The sequence below is a fragment of the Labrus mixtus genome, chromosome 7 (genome assembly GCF_963584025.1).
Source record: "Labrus mixtus chromosome 7, fLabMix1.1, whole genome shotgun sequence".
In the NCBI taxonomy this organism is placed as follows: Eukaryota; Metazoa; Chordata; class Actinopteri; order Labriformes; family Labridae; genus Labrus; species Labrus mixtus.
The window spans coordinates 15,741,003-15,761,533 of record NC_083618.1 but is presented as its reverse complement, the minus strand read 5'-3'; the positions used below and the strand labels follow the sequence as shown (position 1 = coordinate 15,761,533).

At 40.8% G+C, this 20,531-nt stretch overlaps 3 protein-coding genes across 3 annotated transcripts; 2 read left to right on the top strand and 1 right to left on the bottom strand.

Moving 5' to 3' along the window:
- Positions 1 to 5,723, top strand: prelid3b (PRELI domain containing 3). The gene is made up of 6 exons (XM_061043267.1): positions 1 to 162; positions 1,153 to 1,321; positions 2,706 to 2,795; positions 3,001 to 3,071; positions 3,177 to 3,279; positions 4,140 to 5,723. The coding sequence occupies exons 1-6, from the start codon at positions 131 to 133 to the stop codon at positions 4,257 to 4,259; spliced, it is 585 nt and encodes a 194-aa protein (XP_060899250.1). The 5' UTR covers positions 1 to 130; the 3' UTR covers positions 4,260 to 5,723.
- A 1,384-nt stretch (positions 5,724 to 7,107) lies between these two features.
- On the top strand, positions 7,108 to 11,776 carry aurka (aurora kinase A). The gene is made up of 9 exons (XM_061043266.1): positions 7,108 to 7,419; positions 7,749 to 7,814; positions 8,174 to 8,510; positions 8,600 to 8,642; positions 8,737 to 8,928; positions 9,766 to 9,904; positions 10,168 to 10,316; positions 10,549 to 10,723; positions 10,937 to 11,776. Exons 2-9 carry the CDS (start codon positions 7,752 to 7,754, stop codon positions 11,117 to 11,119), a joined length of 1,281 nt encoding a protein of 426 aa, XP_060899249.1. The 5' UTR covers positions 7,108 to 7,419; positions 7,749 to 7,751; the 3' UTR covers positions 11,120 to 11,776.
- Positions 11,777 to 14,358: 2,582 nt separating this feature from the next.
- Positions 14,359 to 17,933, bottom strand: slc32a1 (solute carrier family 32 member 1). The gene is made up of 2 exons (XM_061043265.1): positions 16,987 to 17,933; positions 14,359 to 15,777 (listed from the first exon to the last, which is right to left on the bottom strand). The coding sequence occupies exons 1-2, from the start codon at positions 17,377 to 17,379 to the stop codon at positions 14,590 to 14,592; spliced, it is 1,581 nt and encodes a 526-aa protein (XP_060899248.1). The 5' UTR covers positions 17,380 to 17,933; the 3' UTR covers positions 14,359 to 14,589.
- Between the last annotated feature and the right edge of the window lie 2,598 nt (positions 17,934 to 20,531).

Genomic DNA, 20,531 nt, shown 5'->3' with positions numbered 1-20,531 from the left:
AGGAGGCTGAGGGGGTGTCTTTGAACGTGGTTCACACATTTCATTCAGTGCGATTGTGTCTGCCTGCTGACTTATCCACTCCTCGACTCTTCAGTATCAGTAGCCTCTGTCAACCAGCATATTAAAAACCATGAAGATCTGGACGTCAGAGCACGTATTCAAGTAAGTGGCGTTTCTTAGAAGGCAATTTGTCTTTAATCTGCTGATGTGTTACGGGGTCTGTCGGAGGTTCAGTGTCTGGTTCAAGCTGTAAAGTAACGCCAGCTGGCCTTAAATAAGCGGCTATCCATAACTTAGCGTTTTAGCGAGGGTGCATGGAAGAAGGCACGCGAGATATCAGTGATGTACATCATACAGTTAACCATTAAACGTATTAAGATAAAAAAAAAAAAAAAAGCTGTCGTATTGCATAATCCGCCGGTCAGGATCAGCCCCCAGCGTGCGACCTTTCCCCTACATCTTGCCGCCGTGTCTGCTTGCGTCACTGCGCAAAGATCACTCATTGCGTGTTCATGCGTCTCCGTGGCAACCATGAACGCTACCTTTGACCATAGACTGAGCCTTCGACCCACATTGTACTTGTACAGCATCTCTTACAGACTGTTGTGAAAAATAAATGTATCCTATATTATTATTATTATTTTTTTTTTTTTAAAGATTTATTTCTGGGCCTTTAATGTAGAGATAGGACAGTGGATAGAGTCGGAAATCGGGGAGTGAGAGAGTGGGGAATGGCATGTGGGAAAGGAGCCACAGGCTGGATTCGAACCTGGGCCGCCCGCTTTGGAAGACTATAGCCTCCATACATGGGGCACGCGCACTAACCACTGCGCCGCCAGCGCCCCAATGTATCCTATTATTGTGGCTAAATTAGACTTGGCTCACATCATTCACCACTCGTTCACTGGCGTAATTGTTGTCACATTTTTATAGGAAACGTATATTATTCACTGCAGAAAATACATCTACCACCAAAGACGCTATTTCCACTCAAACGCTCAAAGTCACTGAAACCAAAGTGTAACGATTCAATTCAGTAACAACATTTCTGTTTTCCTTGTCTTATAAAGCGGTTTGTCACATCTATACTGTAGCTGGCAATCACAAAGTCAATCGGTGCAATTGTATTCATATTTGCCTTTTCTTCTGCAGCCATCCTTGGGAGACGGTGACCAAAGCTGCTATGCAGAAATACCCCAACCCCATGAACCCTAATGTGATTGGAGTGGATGTGTTGGACAGAGGCATTGACAAACAGGGACGCCTCCACAGTAAAAGATTACTCGGCACAGAGTGGGGTCTTCCTTCTATAGTGAAATCTGTGAGTTTTAAACCATATCGGCAGTATTGCTCTGCAGTCTAGCTTCATTGTGAAATATTTTGCTGCTCCTAACTTGTGGTTGAACACCTTGGAAACACATGTGACTCTCAATGGACAAACGCAATAGAAAGTTTGTGCTTGTGGTCTGGGTGCTCAACCTTGGAAGTTGCTTAATGAAAGCAGTATGACCTGCCTAGTCATATATCAGTGATAGGGTTAGTGCTTTCCAGCCAGCCAGTGAGCGGGACCTTAACCTTGCAAGGCTATTTCTGTCCACAGGGTAGAGGCAGCAGACCTGGTGGCTTACTATAGCCCAGGCCAATTTATGGCCCTGCTCCACGGCTCGTGTTGTACGGGACACGGTAGTGCCATTTCTATCATTGCTTGGATGCAACCCCTGACTGCATGTGATGTAACTTTCCATAGCTGTCTGCTCGGGTTGAAACTAGAGGTCACTAGTTACAGAGGCCTCTGAATGTCTGCAACATGTCACGTGAACTTTTCTCCTTCTTTTGCTCTGAGCTCATAAATGATGTGACCTGGTAGAGATACTATTCTGCTTCCAACCTGTGTAAACATAGGCAAATCAGCAGCACTTCTTTGGCACTGACCCTGGTTCAGATGTTTTAAGGATAAGGTTGTAGTTGGAGGCCATAGCCATGAATAGCCCCTTAATTCAAAGGGCAGTCTATGACACAGAGTGTCCCTGTGATTGATAGCATAGTATCCCAAGCCTTAATTAGATTGTCTCTAATCTAGTCAATCCCAAGCCTAGGTGAACTGGGTATTAACTGGATGCATCAGGATGTCGTCTTCCTGTTTGTATACCCTGAACTCTAAAAAAAAAAAAAAAGGTCATTAGGCTTACCTTTTTATTGAACTTGACAATTAATTGAAATTAATTTATTTGGGTTTTTATGTTATAAAGCACAACAAAATAATCACTTTATTTATTGGAGCACTCGTGAGGTTGGTTGGAACTTCAGGTTCATACAGATTTCAGTCTTTATTTCCGCTGTTCATACATTTAACATTTGGTTGTACTAAGCTACGCAAAGCCTCCTTTCCCAAATGGTCCGCTTCAAGAAGCTTATAATTCAACTGTAATCTTTGGCGTCTTCTCTTTGTTTACATTAAAAACACTAGATTAAGTAACAATGTTTTCAACAGAATTGAAGACAAAGTCAAAACACGATTTGTTTACAGTGTTTCTGGGCATGAAGCTCTGTGTCTCGTAATCATTTTTGGTGGGATAGATCAAGCACAGAGTAGGCTGAAATTATAAAATAAATGCCCAAATTGTAAAAAGGAATGACTGAATGAAAATGAAGTTTGCTGTTTACTTGAGTTTGTAATATTGTGCATGTCTTGTCTTTTTCTTCAGATAATTGGGAACGCACGGACGTACACATACGTTCAGGAGCACTCTGTTGTGGATCCCAAAGAGAAGACTTTTGAACTTCAGTCGACAAATGTGAGTCTTTCCATAACGCGCCAGAGTTGTACCCACACACAGCTTAGTGTGTTAAAAAGTGATATGTCTCTGGAATGAAGTCTAGCTTGTCCTACAGGCAAATAACTCTCAGCTCAACAATGAACACACATTGTGCTGCGTTCACATGCTCTCACTCTGACTACTGTATATCTTCTAACATAAATTTCTGATGTTTCCTCTATAGATCACTTTCACAAACATGGTGTCTGTGGATGAGAAGTTAACATACAAGCCACACCCTGAGGATAAAGAAAAGTAAGTTGTGTTTCGTTTCTATTGGAAAGGATTGTAAATAACTTTAATAATTCATTTCTAAATAAGACTTTAACACTGATTGTTTTTAACCCACCTCAACTCTAGGACGATACTGACTCAGGAAGCTATCATCTCAGTGAAAGGAGTCAGTCTCAACAGTTACCTCGAGGGAGTAATGGCCAGCACCATCTCTTCCAACGCTGGGAAGGTAAGACATCTTTTAGAAATGTCTTTTTTTAGTAACAGATGTGTCTGTAGTGAGTTTTAGTAGGACAAATGTTGATCTAAACATCTCGTAAAACATATTATTTGTCTGCCTCACTTAAAAAAAAAAAAAACATGGCAAAGAGTAGCACCATATTGTCCACTTTCATATCTCAACCCAAAGCCATATCTTATAATGTATCCTAATTTACAGCTTATGCAACAATGTGCTTTATGTAATTACTGCGCTTGTAGTTCCATGCCTTTTTAACTTGTGATCTCTTCAAATTAAGAAATGTCTACTGGCTGCCTTTTTTTGTATTTTATATCTGGGTTGAGAAGTTCTGTATAACCGTAGAGTTTTTGTCTTTTATACTTCGGTTAAAAGTAATGGGTTTTCAGGCCCTAAGGAGAAAAGTCTAAAATATTTCACGAGAGTATTACACAAAACCTTGGATTTAAAGGAGAGAAATGTGGGAGCACCAGATATGTGTTCCCAAAGACGATGTCTTTGTTCTTTCTCATGGCGGAGATACTCAAAGCAAGTGTGCTGTAACATCATGAGTACAGTCACAATGTAATGCCTGTTGCTAGTAAACACAGTCTCAACTGTACATTCTAGCAAAGACCTTTGAAACACATTCCTACACAGCTTCCCGAGCTATTAGTAGACTTAAGCATGAAAACAATTGAACCCAAAACAACCCTTAAAGTGCAGAGAGCAGGTAAATAAATGAGAGATAAATGGATAGTAAAAAAAACCCTGCAGGATGCAAAATAAAACATCGCCATACTTCCTTTCTTCGAATAAAACTTGATGTTATTCTTTTTTGCTGACTAATTCCTTTTTTTGTTTTTATTCAGGGTCGTGAAGCCATGGAGTGGGTGATCCGACGACTGAACGCAGAAATCGAGGAGCTGGCAGCAACAGCACGCACGACCATACGCACCCCCATGGCTGCTGCCGCTGTCACTGAGAAATGACAGCCGCCTCTCTTGTCCAGCAGAGTCTGAGAGAAACAACCTGCCGGTACAAGCAGCATCGCTTTGTGATGCTCTGGTGCTGTTTTGGTGCTCTGGAGATTTTGTATTATGTGAGGGTAAAACTTCATTCATGTCATAAACTTTACTATCTACATTAGATATATATTTTAATAGCAGACTGAGATATAAAACGATTCTGTGGAGTGTTTTCAGTGCATGCTGCCTCGCAGGACTGCACCGACTAAGTAACTTTGGGGGGGGGGAATAAAGAAAGCACTAAGCTCAGGGACAAGTTTAAACACCACTATTAACTGTGTTTGGAAACATGTAACTTTGTCAAAAGGTAGCAGAACCACTGGGTGACCTGGGGGGGAAAAAAAAAAAAAAAAAAAAGTGCCAAAGCAGACACACCCACTTTTTGTCCAGCCTCTTTCAAGCACCTTAGCCAGTTGTGTTTTCATCAGAACACCAGTAAGTCTCCTCTGGCTCCTCTGGACTCTGTGCTGACAACGACAGAGTTGTTAAAAACTTTAATTGTGAAGGGAATAATCTTGTTCTAAAAAAACAACAATGCTATGTCAAAGAAGGAGTCAAGTGTGTAGCATGTCAAGGGTACATGAAGGTGGTGTCAGGTGACGGAGAGTAAAAGCTTGGGTTAGCCCAGCCGACAATAATGACATGTTGATCTGTTTCGCCATAACTGTAAAAGAGCTTTCTATTCAATGTTTTCTTGCGGGACCTCAGTAATAATAAGACACTCTGTCCCAGGCAAATGTTTGTCAGCCTGAATGTTAACTGTATTATGTTGTAATGTGATAACTAATAATGCTGTTGAGATATTTAAGTGAAATGAAGGGATCAAGCTACTTGCCATATTTATGTTTTTGAAGGAGACCTTATCAAATGCTTTGTTACTCTAATTTGAATCAGTGCAATGTGTAGACACTAAATCAGTAAGACCTATCAGTTACATACTGTACCTGAACATGTTCACTGGACTCAAACAGTTTTATCAAAACACTCAAGACTTTAGTTTCTCGGTTATAACAAAGACCTCTCAGCCTGTCCTCTCTGTGGACAGGTGACACTGATTTGCACTTCAGATATTATATTTTTAAACAAAGAAAAGCTGCTACAATTCTGAGGTTGCTAAGCAGTCTTAATATTTTGGTAATACTGTTTTTGAGATGTTAGATGTGGTTACAATAAGCATATGAAAAAGGTTTCTCTTCATGTAATAGACAGCGGTATGGTCATGGGAAAGTTTCTCTAATTTATTTTTTTTACACGTAACAGGAATATTTATTTAGAGAAATAAGTTGGTTTTGAAGTAGTAAGCTGTGACTGTGGTTGAGTATTGAGAAATGTGATATCTGATGCTTAGTTAATAAATGAGATTTTGTGCCTATGTTAAATATGTCTCACTAACTTAAATATTGCAATAAAGTTATGTATTTTAACGTGTTTCAGAAGAGCTTTTCAATCATTATCCACACATTTGATATTCATCCAATGTAGTTGTTTCAAGAAGCAACATGACCTCGATGAAAATGTTTTCTGAAATACGATATTAGCTTGATTTTTGATTAAATATTCTCTAATTACTCTGTAGAAGTCATTGTTAGTTAAAGGAAATAAGAGTTAATTTTGACCCATATTGTCAGAGTTTACACACTAAAACTAAAGTTGTTAGTGAAACTATTAACTAGAGTCCTGATTTTGAGGTATTGTGTACTTTTCTCGAATTAAGCTTGTGAGCAAACTTTCTATTTATTCATGTCTACATTAAATTTAATTTGTATTCATTACATAATATTATTTTGCATTAAGCTATCCTGCAGGGAATCGAGTAAATTAAGGAGTTCCATCATTACCAAATGCAGACAAAGGATTGCATCACTTGTTGTGTCTTTGTTGATATCTACATTATTCTCAAATGTTTCATTCTTTCTAATGACTTCCATTTTCGGTACTTTAGGTATAAAGTGATGCTTTTTCAGATGATACTTTTTCTTCAGAAATATGTAAAATGCTTAAATTGCTTTTACTTTTGGATTATAGAACTTCTTTGCCCACTGATGAAAGACCTTGAGGGGTGAACTAGTAGGACTGCATTCCTCTGAACGGTGTTCATACATAGATGATGCACGTTGAAATGCAAAGGCCAGATGCTGCCGCGCTGTGGCCAATTGATTGATTTGCAATTTCATCCCCAGAAGAACTACGCAAAGATTTTATTAAATGTCATTTTGGTGAAAATAAATAAATAAATAAATCCATATCCAACCTTAAATTGAATGTTTGGAGTTAATTATTAGTTGTGTTTTCCCAAACCGAGGTAAGATGAAGTTAACACTTTCTGTCCAACAAAATGTGATGATAAAGATAAGATAAGATAAGATAAGATATACTTTATTCATCCCAGCAGGGAAATTTAGGTGTTCCAGCAGCCAGCATACATACAAACACACAACACAACACATATATACATACATATCCCACCCATACAAAAAAACATGAGCCCACAGTACAGTTTGATATATGATATATGCAACTCAGGCTGAGTTGACACATTTATTTTATTTTGCTTTGAGCATGAGACATAAAAACTGTTCAGAAAACCAACATCAAAACAAAAACATCTCCCTATTTATGTATTTGCATGAGATTTTTTTCGTTTAATTTTTGACACCAGAGCTCTTCACCCTTGCCTGCCCTCTGCTGTTTCGGAGGATTTGTCTATGACGCCGAGCTGTCGCAAGCAGCCAATGGTGGACGAGCGCGAGCATTCCCTCAGCCAATGAGAGGCCGCGGTGTGTTTAAAGGTTTTAAACGGAGGGACGTTTGAAATCAAACAAGCAGTTAAGACGAGACGTGTGAAACAGCCGCGTTTCAGGGTTTGACTTGCATTACTTTAAAGTCTTTTTTGAGTCTTATTCGCCTGCATTTTACCTATTCTAAACATTGAACCGGCTTCCGGAGGAGTTATATTGCGAAAGCCTTGCCATTAAAAACGAATATTAATGTAGTTAGTCACAAAAACCAGCTCTCGTCAATCGACCGACGTAGCTGCTAGCTCACGTTAGCTTCCTGTGTCAGAGCCACTCTTTGAATTCAGGGTTTGCTTTCTGTGTTTGTGTAATACCGTCAACTTATTGAGGTAAGTAACTACAGCTGCTTTGTTTTATATCTCTACCTGATAAGAAGTTAGCCCTAAACTTGACTTATCAGACTTTAGCCTCGCCATGAAGGTTGCTAAAGTTTTCTGGTCTTTGTGCAGTCTGATGAAATGATGAAATCTTATTTAGTAATGTGTGTAAAAGTACAAGGGAGCATCAATAATAAGTTAAAACATCTTTGCATCTGAAGGTTTATTTTTCACTTAAAACAGTGTAGCCAGATTAACATGACCCAGTTCTCTGCTTTTGTAAATTACTGCTTTAATAAGTAATAGTAGTTTATAATATTCTCCACTTTCCTTTCTTTCAGGATATGGACTCTGTTGCCAGACTCAAGCTGACGAAGAACATAAAACCTCAAAAGCCAGAAGTAAAGGTAATGCACATGTTACAGTATTTAATCGACAGGTGGAAGAAATCACTGCTGACCAACCTGTCATTTAAAAGTTGAATTATTGCCACAGTGTACAGGCTTTTTAATAAATATCCAACACCAAACTATGAATATGCATTTTGCTGTTGTTTATGTTCTTCTGTGTTTGGGCGCTTTCTTTGTATGTCAAAGCACTTTGTGTTTAAAGTGCTGTATAAGTGAAATAAAATGGCACTCATAGCCAAACATACAACTCAAAAGTCATGGTTTAAGACTTGACAAAAGACGGTGCATCCATGTTGTGAGGGTGATCAGAAAACAAGCCAATAGTCTGTTTATTGTTTGTTCATTTTTAATTGCAGTCAGTCAGTGATGGGCCGAAGCGGATTCCTGTCTCCCAACAGTCCCAGGTGGCTGTGGTTACGCCAGCTTCACATCAGCGTGTCCTAGGTGTGTCAAATGGACCTCAGCGTGTTCAGAGGCCTGTGAGCCATCAGAAACCAGTGTCTTACGGCTCTGTTACTGCAAAGTCCTCCAACCTTAACACTCAGAATGTCAACCCTGCTACTCCAAGTGGAAATCCTACACCACATCCTAAATGTGGTCCCCAGCTAAACCAGCCAAAGACAGAATTGTCCAAAGTTAACCCAGAGCCAGCTAAAGCACCGTCAGAACCAGCAAAGCAGGACAAGCCCCATAGTAAGCATAACACTAAAGTTATACATTCAAAGCAAAGGTCTGTGTGGTATTTTTGGGGTCTCTAATGAATTCTTTCGTCTTTTTATTAGACAAACTAACCATGATGGACTCTGCCAAAGCCTCTGCAGCAAGGTTTGTCTGATTGTACATTTCATTCATAAGCTTAAAAATTAAACCTTTTGTAGTCAACGTTGTTTCGTAACAATGTACATTTCTGCTCATGCAGTAAGCGATGGAGCTTGGAAAATTTTGACATTGGCCGTCCCTTGGGAAAGGGTAAATTTGGCAATGTGTATCTGGCCAGAGAGCGGCAGAGTAAGTTCATCTTGGCCCTGAAGGTGCTCTTCAAGAAGCAGTTGGAGAAGGCTGGGGTGGAGCACCAGCTCAGGAGAGAAGTAGAGATCCAGTCTCACCTCAGGTAATGAATTGTTCCAGTTACGCAATTGAAAAATTACTGTGTCAAATATGACTCCTGACTGTAGTTTGACCAAGCAGAGGAAGTTTTGCTACTTGGCCATCCTTATTATGAGTTGGGGGCTTTTACAGATCGCAGACATCAGTTTCTATCAACTTTTTACTGATTTCTAAATCACTGACAAGACGAGAACAAGCACAAAGTTGATGTTGATTTATTTGAACAGACAGTAATTCAAATGACCAGTCAGGTAACTTCTTCTGGTTATTGATAAAGTTATTTGAATTCATCCAAAACTGGTCAAACTACAATTAGACCTTTGGATATTATATGCAGTGTATATGTTTTGTTTCATGTGCACCAAATAGAGTTGTAAACTGAAATCTCTGGAAAGTGACAACAATGACAGTGACTGTCCCAGGCAATGCACCTTCAGTAGACTTGCAAAGTGAGCTACTTATATGACAGGTGGTTTTTTTTTGTGTGTAAAGTCCTTCAGTTTGCTAGTTGAGCTTTATTCGGCTGTGCTCATGTGCCACATGTTTTGGAGCAGTAAAGCGTGGAGAACATTACATGTGTTTCTTTGTAGCTTTTTGAACCAGACATTCCATTGATGAGCAGAATCATGCTTGATTCATCTTTAAATCTTTTCATGTCTCCGCTTTAGTTAATGACTGGTGGTTCATGTCCGTCTTGGTTTGAAAGTTTTAGCCCATTTGGCAGCGACATTAATATCACAAGGAGTAACTTTGGTCATTCTGGTCTTATGTCCTTTATTGAATGTTTGCTGAGTTTTCAACAAAATTTCTCAGACCACTTGTCTGCATCGTCTTCCTGCAGGCACCCCAATATTCTGCGCCTCTATGGTTACTTCCACGATTCATCTCGGGTGTACCTCATCCTTGAGTTTGCACCAAAGGGTGAACTGTACGGTGAGCTGCAGCGCTGTGGAAGTTTCTCAGAGGAAAGAAGTGCAACAGTAAGTTTGTTTTTTTTGTTGTTGTTTTTTAAGAATAAAATGTGTACGTTGCTTCTCCATTGGAATTTGACCAACCTCGACACTTGTGTGAATTCATTTAGTTTAAGTGATGGTTAAAATGAATATAAACTGCTGTATTTGAACTCTATCAACAAGTTAATATTCAGTATACTTTTTGAGTTTTTGGAATGTTTTAAAATGAAGGATGCGGTCAAACATGTTGATGAAAGTTGTATTGACTGTCTTTTTATTTGATGTACTAGTACATCATGGAGCTGGCAGATGCCCTCACCTATTGCCACTCCAAGAAGGTAATCCACAGGGACATCAAGCCAGAGAACCTGTTACTCGGGGCCAACGGGGAGCTTAAGATTGCAGATTTTGGCTGGTCTGTCCACACACCTTCCTCCAGGTATGCATATACTTTTCTTTTTTTTAATCAAGTATTGTATATGTAGTGCCTTCCAGTAAAACTGTTATCATTAGGATTTGTTAAAATTAGTTTTGGGTAGCATTTGTCATTTTCTAGTCTGGCACTCAAGTCATGAACTATTCTTGAATTCTTGGCTTGTTTGTACACACTTCTCTTTACCCTTTCTGTCTCTGGCATGAATCTGACTTCCCAACCATTCTTTTTTTTTCAGGAGGTCCACACTGTGTGGAACTCTTGACTACTTGCCTCCAGAGATGATTGAGGGAAAAACTCATGATGAAAAGGTAGACCTTTGGAGTCTGGGTGTGCTCTGCTATGAGTTCCTAGTCGGAAAACCCCCATTTGAGGCCAAATCTCATGATGAAACCTACCGTAGAATATCGAGGGTAAGCATTGGATAACTAGATATTCCCAAAATTATATAATATAATATAGTGTGTATTTTTTTATCGTTTTAATGCAGAATAAAATGAGTAATGGTAATAAAGATACGTGTATCCTAAACCTTTACATTTCCAGAACTTGTCAGTTTTTCTTCCCACCTTCATGTTTGCACTACAGTTGAGCCTTGCACTGATTTTTCTGGCTTTTCCCTCCAGGTGGAGTATACCTACCCTGCACAATCCAATATCAGTGCTGGTGCTAAAGACTTAGTTGCCAGGCTGCTGAAGCACAGCCCCATGCAAAGACTGCCCATCCAGGGTGTCCTGTCCCACCCTTGGGTGGTTGAGACCTCAACTAAAAAGCCCACAACCCTGAACAACGAAGAGCCAATCCAATGAGCCTTATTGTTTCCCCCTCACTCCATCATTAGAGGGCTTCGTGTGCGACTGTGAGGCCATGCGGACTCCATCTGTACAAAGGTGAAAACATTAATGTCAGTGTACAGCTGATGTGTCTGAATCTGCTCTACTACTATTCAGACGGCAGATTCACTTCATGGGGATGTTCTTCTCTGTGGGCCACTTGGATACCTTTTTCACATCTTTAATCTACTTATCCTTTTGTGAGTTCCTTTCTTACCAATGGCATCAATTGCCTGTAAATATTTCACTGTCTTTGTATAATTATGAAAGTTTTATTGGTGTTTTCAGAAACTCCATTACTTGAATAAAAAGTAATTTGTCTAACGTGGAGTGTCATGTTGAAAACAAGCTGTTTTATTCCTGTCAGTGAAAAGTATTTTAATGTTTTATCTTGTGTACATTTCGAGCTCTCAAGTTCTTGCGAAATGAGACTTTGCACTGATGTCCAATGAGCGAGATGAACACTGTTTTATGATGCTCCTCCTGTCCTGTGTGGCCAGCAGTGGGCGCCAGTGAACCACTAACGCTGAAGCATGGGAGCATGTTACCGCTTTAGAGTTAAATTCTACTGTCACTGTTTATAATTCTGTTTCATATCATGAATTTCTGCTCAAATAAAATATTGAAAGTAAATATACCTACAAAGGGTTGCCTCATATTAAGTAAACAGAAACTCAAATGTATAAACTCGTATAGTAATTACTCATCAGTCATCTCACTTGTATATTAGTAGCTTGATCAAATGGAGCCTGTCTGCACAGAATTCTGCCTGAACAGAAACACTTCTGTACAGTGTATAATACTGTCAGAGTGGTGTCAATTTAACATCTTTATTACTAACCTGAGTTTAATTGATGTTTTAATGTCTGGCCCTAAATTTGAGGGTTTTCCTTGTAATTTTTTCCATCCCATTAACATGCATGAGGCCTACTAACAGCTTTCAGTGTTATGCACTCCTAGACACACAAATCATACCTTACCAATAAACATATAAAATAGAATAACCCTTTTTTTCTCCAACAAAAGCTGAGAGAAACTCATCCGAAGCACAAGCAGTGACCTAACTTACTTGATTTGAGTCCTGTCATGTTTTGTTGGGGGCGATAAAGATGAAGAGCAGCATGTCTTAACATTATTTTTGGTGTCCTAAAATACTTCAAACTACTCAGTATGACTGCATTGATGAGTAGTGAAGACGTGCCTGATGAATTCATTTTTTGACTTTTGAGCAACTACTCCCCAGTCCACTAGGGGGCTCTCCAAGCATGAAAATGTTCAGTAAAAATCATGGCGGTGAGTATAGCAGGAAATTCATCTTTTACTTGGTTAATGTTAGGACACCTTTCATACATTTACACAAAACGATTCCGTTTTAAATATTCACTATTACGGACAACCCTGGTTGATTGATCCCTAAGTTTGAGGTATGCAGTAAAAATTCTTTAACTTCAAATAAGGTTTTGGGCCTAAAATTATTGAAAAATATGGATTTAAATGTTCAGTTTGCGCTCTTCACATGTTATCCTGTGATCACCTTGGAAATTAAAATCTCTTTTCGGTGCTTTGAATTGAGCCTTTCTGGCTGCTGATAGTTCAGGTAGGTGGTTAATCGGTACGCACCAGGTAGTTTGAATTTTCAACAGCTGGAGGATTTGCCCACTCGCAGTATAAACGGAACGCGTTGCGCAGCAACATCTGGACAGGTCGAGCATAAGGCCTGATGCCGGCAGCACATAATCTGTCTTTATTCTCTTTATTAGAGCATGTAGCTTTGCAAGGCCCGATGGAGAATACTCATACTTTAAGTGTCTTTTTAGACAAAACGGAAAATATGATTGCAAAGAAAATACAGCAGGATTTGTAATGGGATTATGTGTAGACAATAGGCCTGTGTCGACCTCCATCGCTTCCTCTCAGACACCAACAGAGACTCATGGTATGATCACCCCCCCAAGGCCTTTTGCTGGTTGTCACTTAACCTCAATTTCGAATTCAACAGAATAAAAATGAATGCCACTTTTTTCTCCAACATTTTCTGTATTTTATTATAGAGAGAAAAAAATACATGTTCTGACCGTTTGTCGTTTTACATAAAACCACACACATTTTTACATTATAATTTCACTTATGTCTTTATTCTTTAATATTAATTTCACGATATATGATAACGACTTTGAGATATACATTCCATCTTTTTGAAACCACAATAACACACTACACATACGGTTTTTATAACATTTCCACAGGACCCATTGCATTGCACAGAATGAGAAATGTCTGTATGCACATTTTCCTCTTCAAGGATCTCTTTTCAGATTTTCAGACATCGAATTTGCGACACTTGAGTCTTTCAAATTAATTTCAGAACAGGCCATGTTTTTTTCTAATGTAATGGAAAGCATTATGGGTAATTGAGTGCGCACGATTTCAATTAGGGGTCCCCGTCTATAGCTGACATTTCGGCCAAGATGTGAGGAGGTTTCTTTTGGATTACATTATTGCCGATTTAAGAGCTTCATAAAATAAATTTAAATATTGGAAAAGAAATATCAAAGCTTTAACACTTTCACGCAGAATAATCGAAATAATTTTTTTTGTATTTTCTGCTTCCCAGTTTCATTGTTTTGTGTGTCTGAAATATCATACATTCAATGCATAGTTTGAATAGCTGCTGCTGTGAACTTTGATATTTTGCATTTCCAGTATTTTAAACTGCTCGGGGAAGGTCCAATTTTCTCATTTCTATCGAAACTTCGCTATTCTTTAACACACGGCAAGATGCATTCACGTGTTTTTTTTCTGCTGGTTATTGCCATTGTTTTTTTTTTTTTCTTCATGTCTGAATTGAACACCACATTCATTGCCCATAATCATATTTCAAATAACATTTAGAAGAATAGGGTGGCATTTTGTATTTTATTTTTCAAAATTTCCATTTGAAATTAACATCTAAACCCTAATTAAATCCCATTATGCCGTCTAATATCCGTCCATCATTAACTCGAGCTTGACATTAAGTGAAGTCTCATGTGAGGAAGCACCACAAGAGCGACGAAAATACTAACTGCCCTTCTTGCTAATTTCGTTTAGGTTGATATTGTAAACGTTCACTCCACTGCAAAATATCTTTATGTACGTTTGTTCGCATATTTATACAACATGAACTGTCCATATAGTGTGTTGTGGTAGATTCCTTTGCTGCCACCGGTTCCATTTGTGTGTGTGTGTGCGTGTGTGTGTGTGTGTGTGTGTGTGTGTGTGTGTGTGTGTGTGTGTGTGTTCTTAAATGATGCTGTAGACTGTAGATGTGCGTACATGTGGTCTGTGCGTGCTTTTACGCATGGTTTAAGCAGAAAGGGGGGCTGCGCTTGCTGCAAAGTCGTGACTTTATGTTTTCACTAAATGGGGAGTTGCAGTTAACATCTATTTCCGACAATGGCTTGAATCTACTCTTCTACGCCATTATTGAAAGCCTCTATGAGCCCCTCCGTGGAGTGGATAAAACCAGATATGCTGCATATACCTCCTATTACAAAGATGGAGACATCAAAGAAAACCTGGTGCCATTGCAGCTTTCTCCACAAAAGCTTGAGGTGGAAGAGACTGGGAAGCAGAAAGCAGAGGCCTGCACCCGTCAGACTGCCGGTGAGACCCATGAGGAGGGCGAAATGGGGCACATAGATGGCCATAAGCAAGGTGAAAACGACAAGGCCACACCGGAGACTGAGTCCCCAGGACTTTAGGCGTCCATCGCCTCCGTAGCAATCTGGGAAGTACGAGCGTCCCCCTTCCTGGAAAAACGATTTCTCTAATACCTCTACGGCAGCGAAAAACGGCAGCGGATACGACAGCAAAGCTTTGGACACGAGGAAGAGGTTGACAACGGCTCGAATTCCGGGGGGCAGGTTGTCTGTGATGACCTCCTTGGTTGCGTCGGCCCAGGTCAGGTAGGCTACGAGGGCGAAGAGGCCCTTAAGGATGCAGGCAGCAATGTGAGTCCAGTTCATCATGCAATGGAACTCGCTAGGTTTCTGCATGTTTCCCTCCAGTGACGGCAGGAAGATCTGCGAGGTGTAGCTGAACACGATAATCCCAATGGAGATGGGGAACTTCTTAACGTCGATGTAAAACTTAACCTTGTCCCAGGCCCAGTCCCGCGCTCTGGAGAGGCAGTATGCGATCACCAGGACGTTGATGATAAAGTGGGCTATCGTGCACAGCAAGCTGAACTTGGAGACGGCTTTCAGGTTCTTGAGGAAGGCGCAGGGTAGCAAAGCAGCGGTGGCGATGATGGCCCAGGACTTCTGGGAGATGGGCATGTTGGGGAAGCTGTTGTACATAAGGTTTCCACTGACCACAACATACAGGATGCAAGTCATCACCAGTTCTATGATCTGGGCTACATTCACGATATGGCCACCTAAAGCCGGGAACCTGGGCTGGCAGCAGGCGTTGGCAATGTCCACATAGGAGTCCCTCACACGGACCAGCTGCCCATCTTCGTCCTCCTCGTACAGGCAGGAAATGAGGATTTTCCCCGTGTAGCAGCACACCACGGCGGCGAAAATAATGAGAAAGAGTCCGAGGTATCCTCCATGCAGGATGGCGTAGGGCAACCCAAGAACGAACATCCCCTAGAAACATTAAAAAGAGGGTACAACACACTATGAATGAAGCAGAGTGTAAGAATTTAACCATTTAGTAATCATTCCTTATTCATTTCCAAATATGGAATGTTTTATTGTAATTCTCATCATTTTTAAACTTTGGCTTTGACTCGTCAGTAGAGGATGACACTCCCGTTTCATGTTGTGGGTTTTCCACTTCGCTTTGAGCGCCTCCGCCCGCCTCTGACGTCACGAAAAGCTGGAGGAGACACACTCTTACGTCACAGCGATTGCCGTGACAACAGCCGTGATAAGGCATGAAAGGATTGCGTCTAGGGATTTTTGTCGCATAGCCTACACACCGGGGACTCCACTCTCGAGTAAATCCTTGCGCTCCAAATGATGGCAGGCCTCTTTTCATATCACACACACTCACCTTTGCACAAATGAACTACACGCATAGTTCGCTCCCTGTGCGTAATTTGTCATGCGTAAAAATGGTTTCTGTTGCTCAATTATCTCTGCGAATGCGTTTCGCAAAACAGTATTGGAATATACATGACCCTTCTCTTGCGCAAAAAAATATACATGCCCATGTGTCCAGCTATAAAAAGCTATTTCAAAATCTTAAAATTATAGCCTTAAATGTTTACAAAGAATCCCAAAAGGGGTCCAAAATTATTAAAACATAGCTTGTACTTTATCTCCTTTCAAAATCTACTACTTGATGGTGTAATTCCTTAGTCTTGTATTCATTGTCGTGTTTATTGCTAGTTGAGCGGTTATCAGGCAAAGGCATCGATGACATTGGATATATACCTGCAGACAAAGAATGTGTGTAATGAAGTGGAGGGGGGAAGAGAGGAGGGGGGGGGGGGCACAGGGCATCAACTACCTCCCTTTTTTTCCAGCGCATTGTACCGCCTTAGATGCTCTGAAATATGCACTACTTCAATTAAAATATATTTGAATAAAAGTCAGTTGTGTGTTAAAAAATATTTGTAGTCGTTAGCAACTCTTTCTAAATGCTGATATATGTTGCATGTTTATTAAAACAGCAAACTGAATACAGTTGCTTCCAAGGGGAGAAAAACCGTGTTGCTTTTGTTAGGAATATTTTATGAAGACTTTATGTAGGCGCAGGTGTGCCTTGTTCTCGAATTTCACAGAGGCACGCGGCCAATTAGAACGGAGCACCGGACCCGCCCGTTTCCAGTCTGTGCATGGCGTCTTTACCTGGATTGCATTCGTGACGTTCCAGCCCGCCTCCCAAGCGGTGATTTTTGGTCTGACTTCAGCCAGCTCGTCCGTAAGACCTCCGTCTTTTGAAGCTGAGTGCGGCGGACCGGTGCCGTCCCTCTGGTAGTGGCTGTCCCCCTCCAGCGCGCCTCCGTCTCCGGCGCCCTCTCCTCCCATCTCTTCGCTTGTCATAATGTCCATCTGCATGCCCTGCCGGTGGTCGTAGTCCAGGTCATCGCAGGCGGCAAACCCCAGACCCTCCTCGTCGGTGGCGGCCTGGAAGCCCATCCTGGCGAACATGCCGCTCACCTTCGCCTGGGATTTGTTGCTGACAGTGGTGGCTGCATTTGACAGTTTATTAGAAAGCTTGCTTTTGATTAACGTCGCCATTTTTCACTCCTCTCCTGGATCTTGCTGCAGTTAAATTAGTGTTTTTCTCGTCCAGACAGTAAAAATGTTAGGCTACTTTGGGTGGCAGCTCTTGGTTCTCTGCATCAGATAAAGCCACGCGGGAAAAAAAAACACAAGTTTAGTTTCAAGACACCGGTGGTTTTCAGTTGCTATCTCCACTTCTTGCTCAGTGATCGCCTGCTGCTCTTGATTAGCACGAGGTTCATGTCACCTTCAGAAGTCGCCGCTCCGTTTCTGCATTTTGGGACTGCGCTCTGTGATAGACGAGTAGCGCACCTTCAGTCTCTGAGGCAGTTTGGCGGTGTGCGCAAAAGCTTTACGCACGACAAAAGGCGAGCCACAGGTTTCTGTAGGGGCTATAATATCGCTGTCTTTCAGGTTATAAGGTTGCAGCCAGCTTTTCCAGGAGTCGGTTGTCGGCTTTCAGGTGCCTTTACTGATGCCAATGCGGTACCGTGGAGCCCGGGGAGGGGGAGGGGGGGGGGGGGGAGGCAGGGAGGAGACACGTGTCCTCATCAGCCTGCCAATGCAAAGCACGTCTCCAGCCCTCCCAGTGCCCCACCAGGAGAAAACGGGAGAGATTTGCTGCATTTCTAGGGGAGGTGCTTGTAGTACCCCCACCATCCCTTCCCCAACCCATAATCTATAATACCTCATCCTAACATCCAATGACATTCCGGGGGCCTCAAATCTTGCATAACTTTACTCGTATAAAAGGAGGCTGTAATTCGAAGAAAACTCAAACTCTATGGACTAGATAAAATAACATTTTAAAACTGTGTTAATTTTTTTATTTTGTTGTAAATCGAATTAATTTTTTAACGAGGACGCGGAGCATCACTATAGTTACCCAAGTTGTTTCTGGGATTACAGGGATCGATCTTAAAGTCTGTGTTGCGTTTGTTGAGGAAACATATTTTGCATTTTGACTTTTATGATGGTAAGACACTGGACATTAGACAGCAGTATTTTAATGTATACATTTAGAATAGTCATTTTTCTACATCAATTTGGATTTTACGTTTGGTCTAATTGTATTCCCCCGGTTGTGTTTTCAGTGATGTCTTCATTCAGGACGCTCATTCATCAGTTTACTCATTCAGTGTGTAGTAAAGATGCTGTCTGAGACATGGCGGAGTTTCCGTTGAGAAAAATTTGCATGTCTCAGCATTTGTAAATTAAAAACGCAGGCCATGTTTTAGATGTACTGACAGAGAAAATGTTGAGTGAGAATTCAGGTTTTTTATTCTAGTGACAATGCGAAATTGTTTTATTTTCATTCTTTGGAAATCGAGAGTACTTCCACCTTTTGTCCAGTTAAAAAAACAATAACGAAAATGTGCATTTAGAAGAATATTTCGCCTTCTAGAAGAAAATTGAAAAATAAATTGATATAGGTTGAAAAATAAAGTCATACTGTATAGAAGAACACGTTGCTTCTAGATTTCTTATAAGCCTATCAGTTTTATTGTATTTATCTTGAAATAGAAGTCATGTTAAACGTTGATATCAGGGATTTTGTTTTCCATTCATGTAAGCCTAAGCGAGCCTCAAACAGTTTGTTGACATTGCCCTGTCAGTAGTACTCTGTCCAGCGCGTGCAGTGTTTCCTCAGGCTGCAGACTGCACGATCATGTGACGCAAAGCTGCGGCCTACAAACACTGTCTGAACTACAACACCAACATTGTACTGTAACCTGCTCTGCTGCAAACATCCAGACTATTGGCTTTGAGCTCGAGAATAAAATAAGAACATGGCCTATTAAACGATCTGCACCCGGTATCTTTAATAGACTGTCACCTGATAAGAGCAGCTGGAAAAAAGAACTGGCATCGAACAAAAGTCTATTTTTTTTTTTTATCAGGCCAACATGAGAGGCCTGCCATGAATGTATTTCAGTAATTTAAAGGACAAGCACCACATTAAAGTCCTAGGTAAAAATATATATTTTTAAGGCACTGACTTTTTAAATAGAACAGCTGTCAAGTTAGATATCCACCCTTCAATATAGACCGGGAACAACGCGTTAAAATGATTATTATTTTTGGTCAGTTTGTATAATTTACAGACCTTAAGTCATGAAACCAAGCTGCGACACAATGATTTCAATCACGGAGGTGAGCCTAGTTGTATCAGGCCTGTCCATTTCTCATAACTTTCCAATCTAAATTAAACGCCAGGAGTTGATTTCTAAAATATGAGGCAAATAAATAGCTCACTATTACGCGCACCTGCTTTGTGCATCTTTTTTTTTTTTTTTCAATTGTGGGAACGAAAATGGCTGCCCCCCCCCCCAACCAAGCCTGAATGAAAGAGTTAATGACAGAGGCTGTTATCAGCGCTCTGCAGCCCTGCTCTGATCTGCGCTCGGTGCTGTCTGAAGGAGGCTGCTGCAGGATGAAAAGAGCAGCCGTGACACCTGCAGCCTGCAGACCTTCTCACGACCTGCTGTACACATGACAATAACAATAATAAAATGACATATACAGCCTATCGGGAGTGTGTAGGTATTTGGACTGAGATTACAATAAGATTTTAGTTTATTTATTTTTTAAATAATAAATTAAAGGACCATACTAGTGTAAGGCTTCTGTCACACTGTGAAAAATATGATTCCCCCCCCCCCCCCCATAGGCCTATTGTCCTAAAGGAGCCTCAAACTAATTGAATAATAAAAACTGAAGGCTTCACACCTACAACAAGCATGTAGATGTCTCAGATTTGTGAGAACTGCATCATTATCCTTCATCTCCAAAGGGGAGGAAAGTGATTTGCTCAGTTTATCACCCATCCTGAGAGTCATCAGGGGGTCAGGGTGCCACGTCCCAGGAGGGTCCTGGTCTCTGTCGTTACAGAAATACACAATCAAAGCTCTTTTATCTGTGTGCTGCATCGGTGTGTGTGTGTTTTTTTTTTTTATCTTTCACCTGCAGGGAGCTCTTTGTTTTTAATTTCTCTTGGTGACCGAAAGTCAAATCCAAAATGGGGCATTATGATCTCACTGTTGTCCTCAAATTCATTTCCCACTGTACCCACCCCCACGCACACTTTTCCCCTCCTCCTCCTCATCCTCGTCCTCCTCCTCTCACTCCTCACTATTTCACCCCCGGCTCTCCTTTTTCACATTACA

Bases quoted from the DNA above. Each gene is read 5' to 3' on its own strand.
- prelid3b (XM_061043267.1), top strand. From the start codon at position 131: ATGAAGATCTGGACGTCAGAGCACGTATTCAA. The intron at 1,322-2,705 runs GTGAGTTTTAAA...CTTTTTCTTCAG, and splicing joins TTCCTTCTATAGTGAAATCT to ATAATTGGGAACGCACGGAC. The intron at 3,280-4,139 runs GTAAGACATCTT...GTTTTTATTCAG, and splicing joins TCTCTTCCAACGCTGGGAAG to GGTCGTGAAGCCATGGAGTG.
- aurka (XM_061043266.1), top strand. From the start codon at position 7,752: ATGGACTCTGTTGCCAGACTCAAGCTGACGAAGAACATAAAACCTCAA. The intron at 8,643-8,736 runs GTTTGTCTGATT...CTGCTCATGCAG, and splicing joins GCCAAAGCCTCTGCAGCAAG to TAAGCGATGGAGCTTGGAAA. The intron at 10,724-10,936 runs GTAAGCATTGGA...TTTTCCCTCCAG, and splicing joins CCTACCGTAGAATATCGAGG to GTGGAGTATACCTACCCTGC.
- slc32a1 (XM_061043265.1), bottom strand. From the start codon at position 17,379: ATGGCGACGTTAATCAAAAGCAAGCTTTCTAATAAACTGTCAAATGCA. The intron at 15,778-16,986 runs GTAAAGACGCCA...TAATGTTTCTAG, and splicing joins ACGTCACGAATGCAATCCAG to GGGATGTTCGTTCTTGGGTT.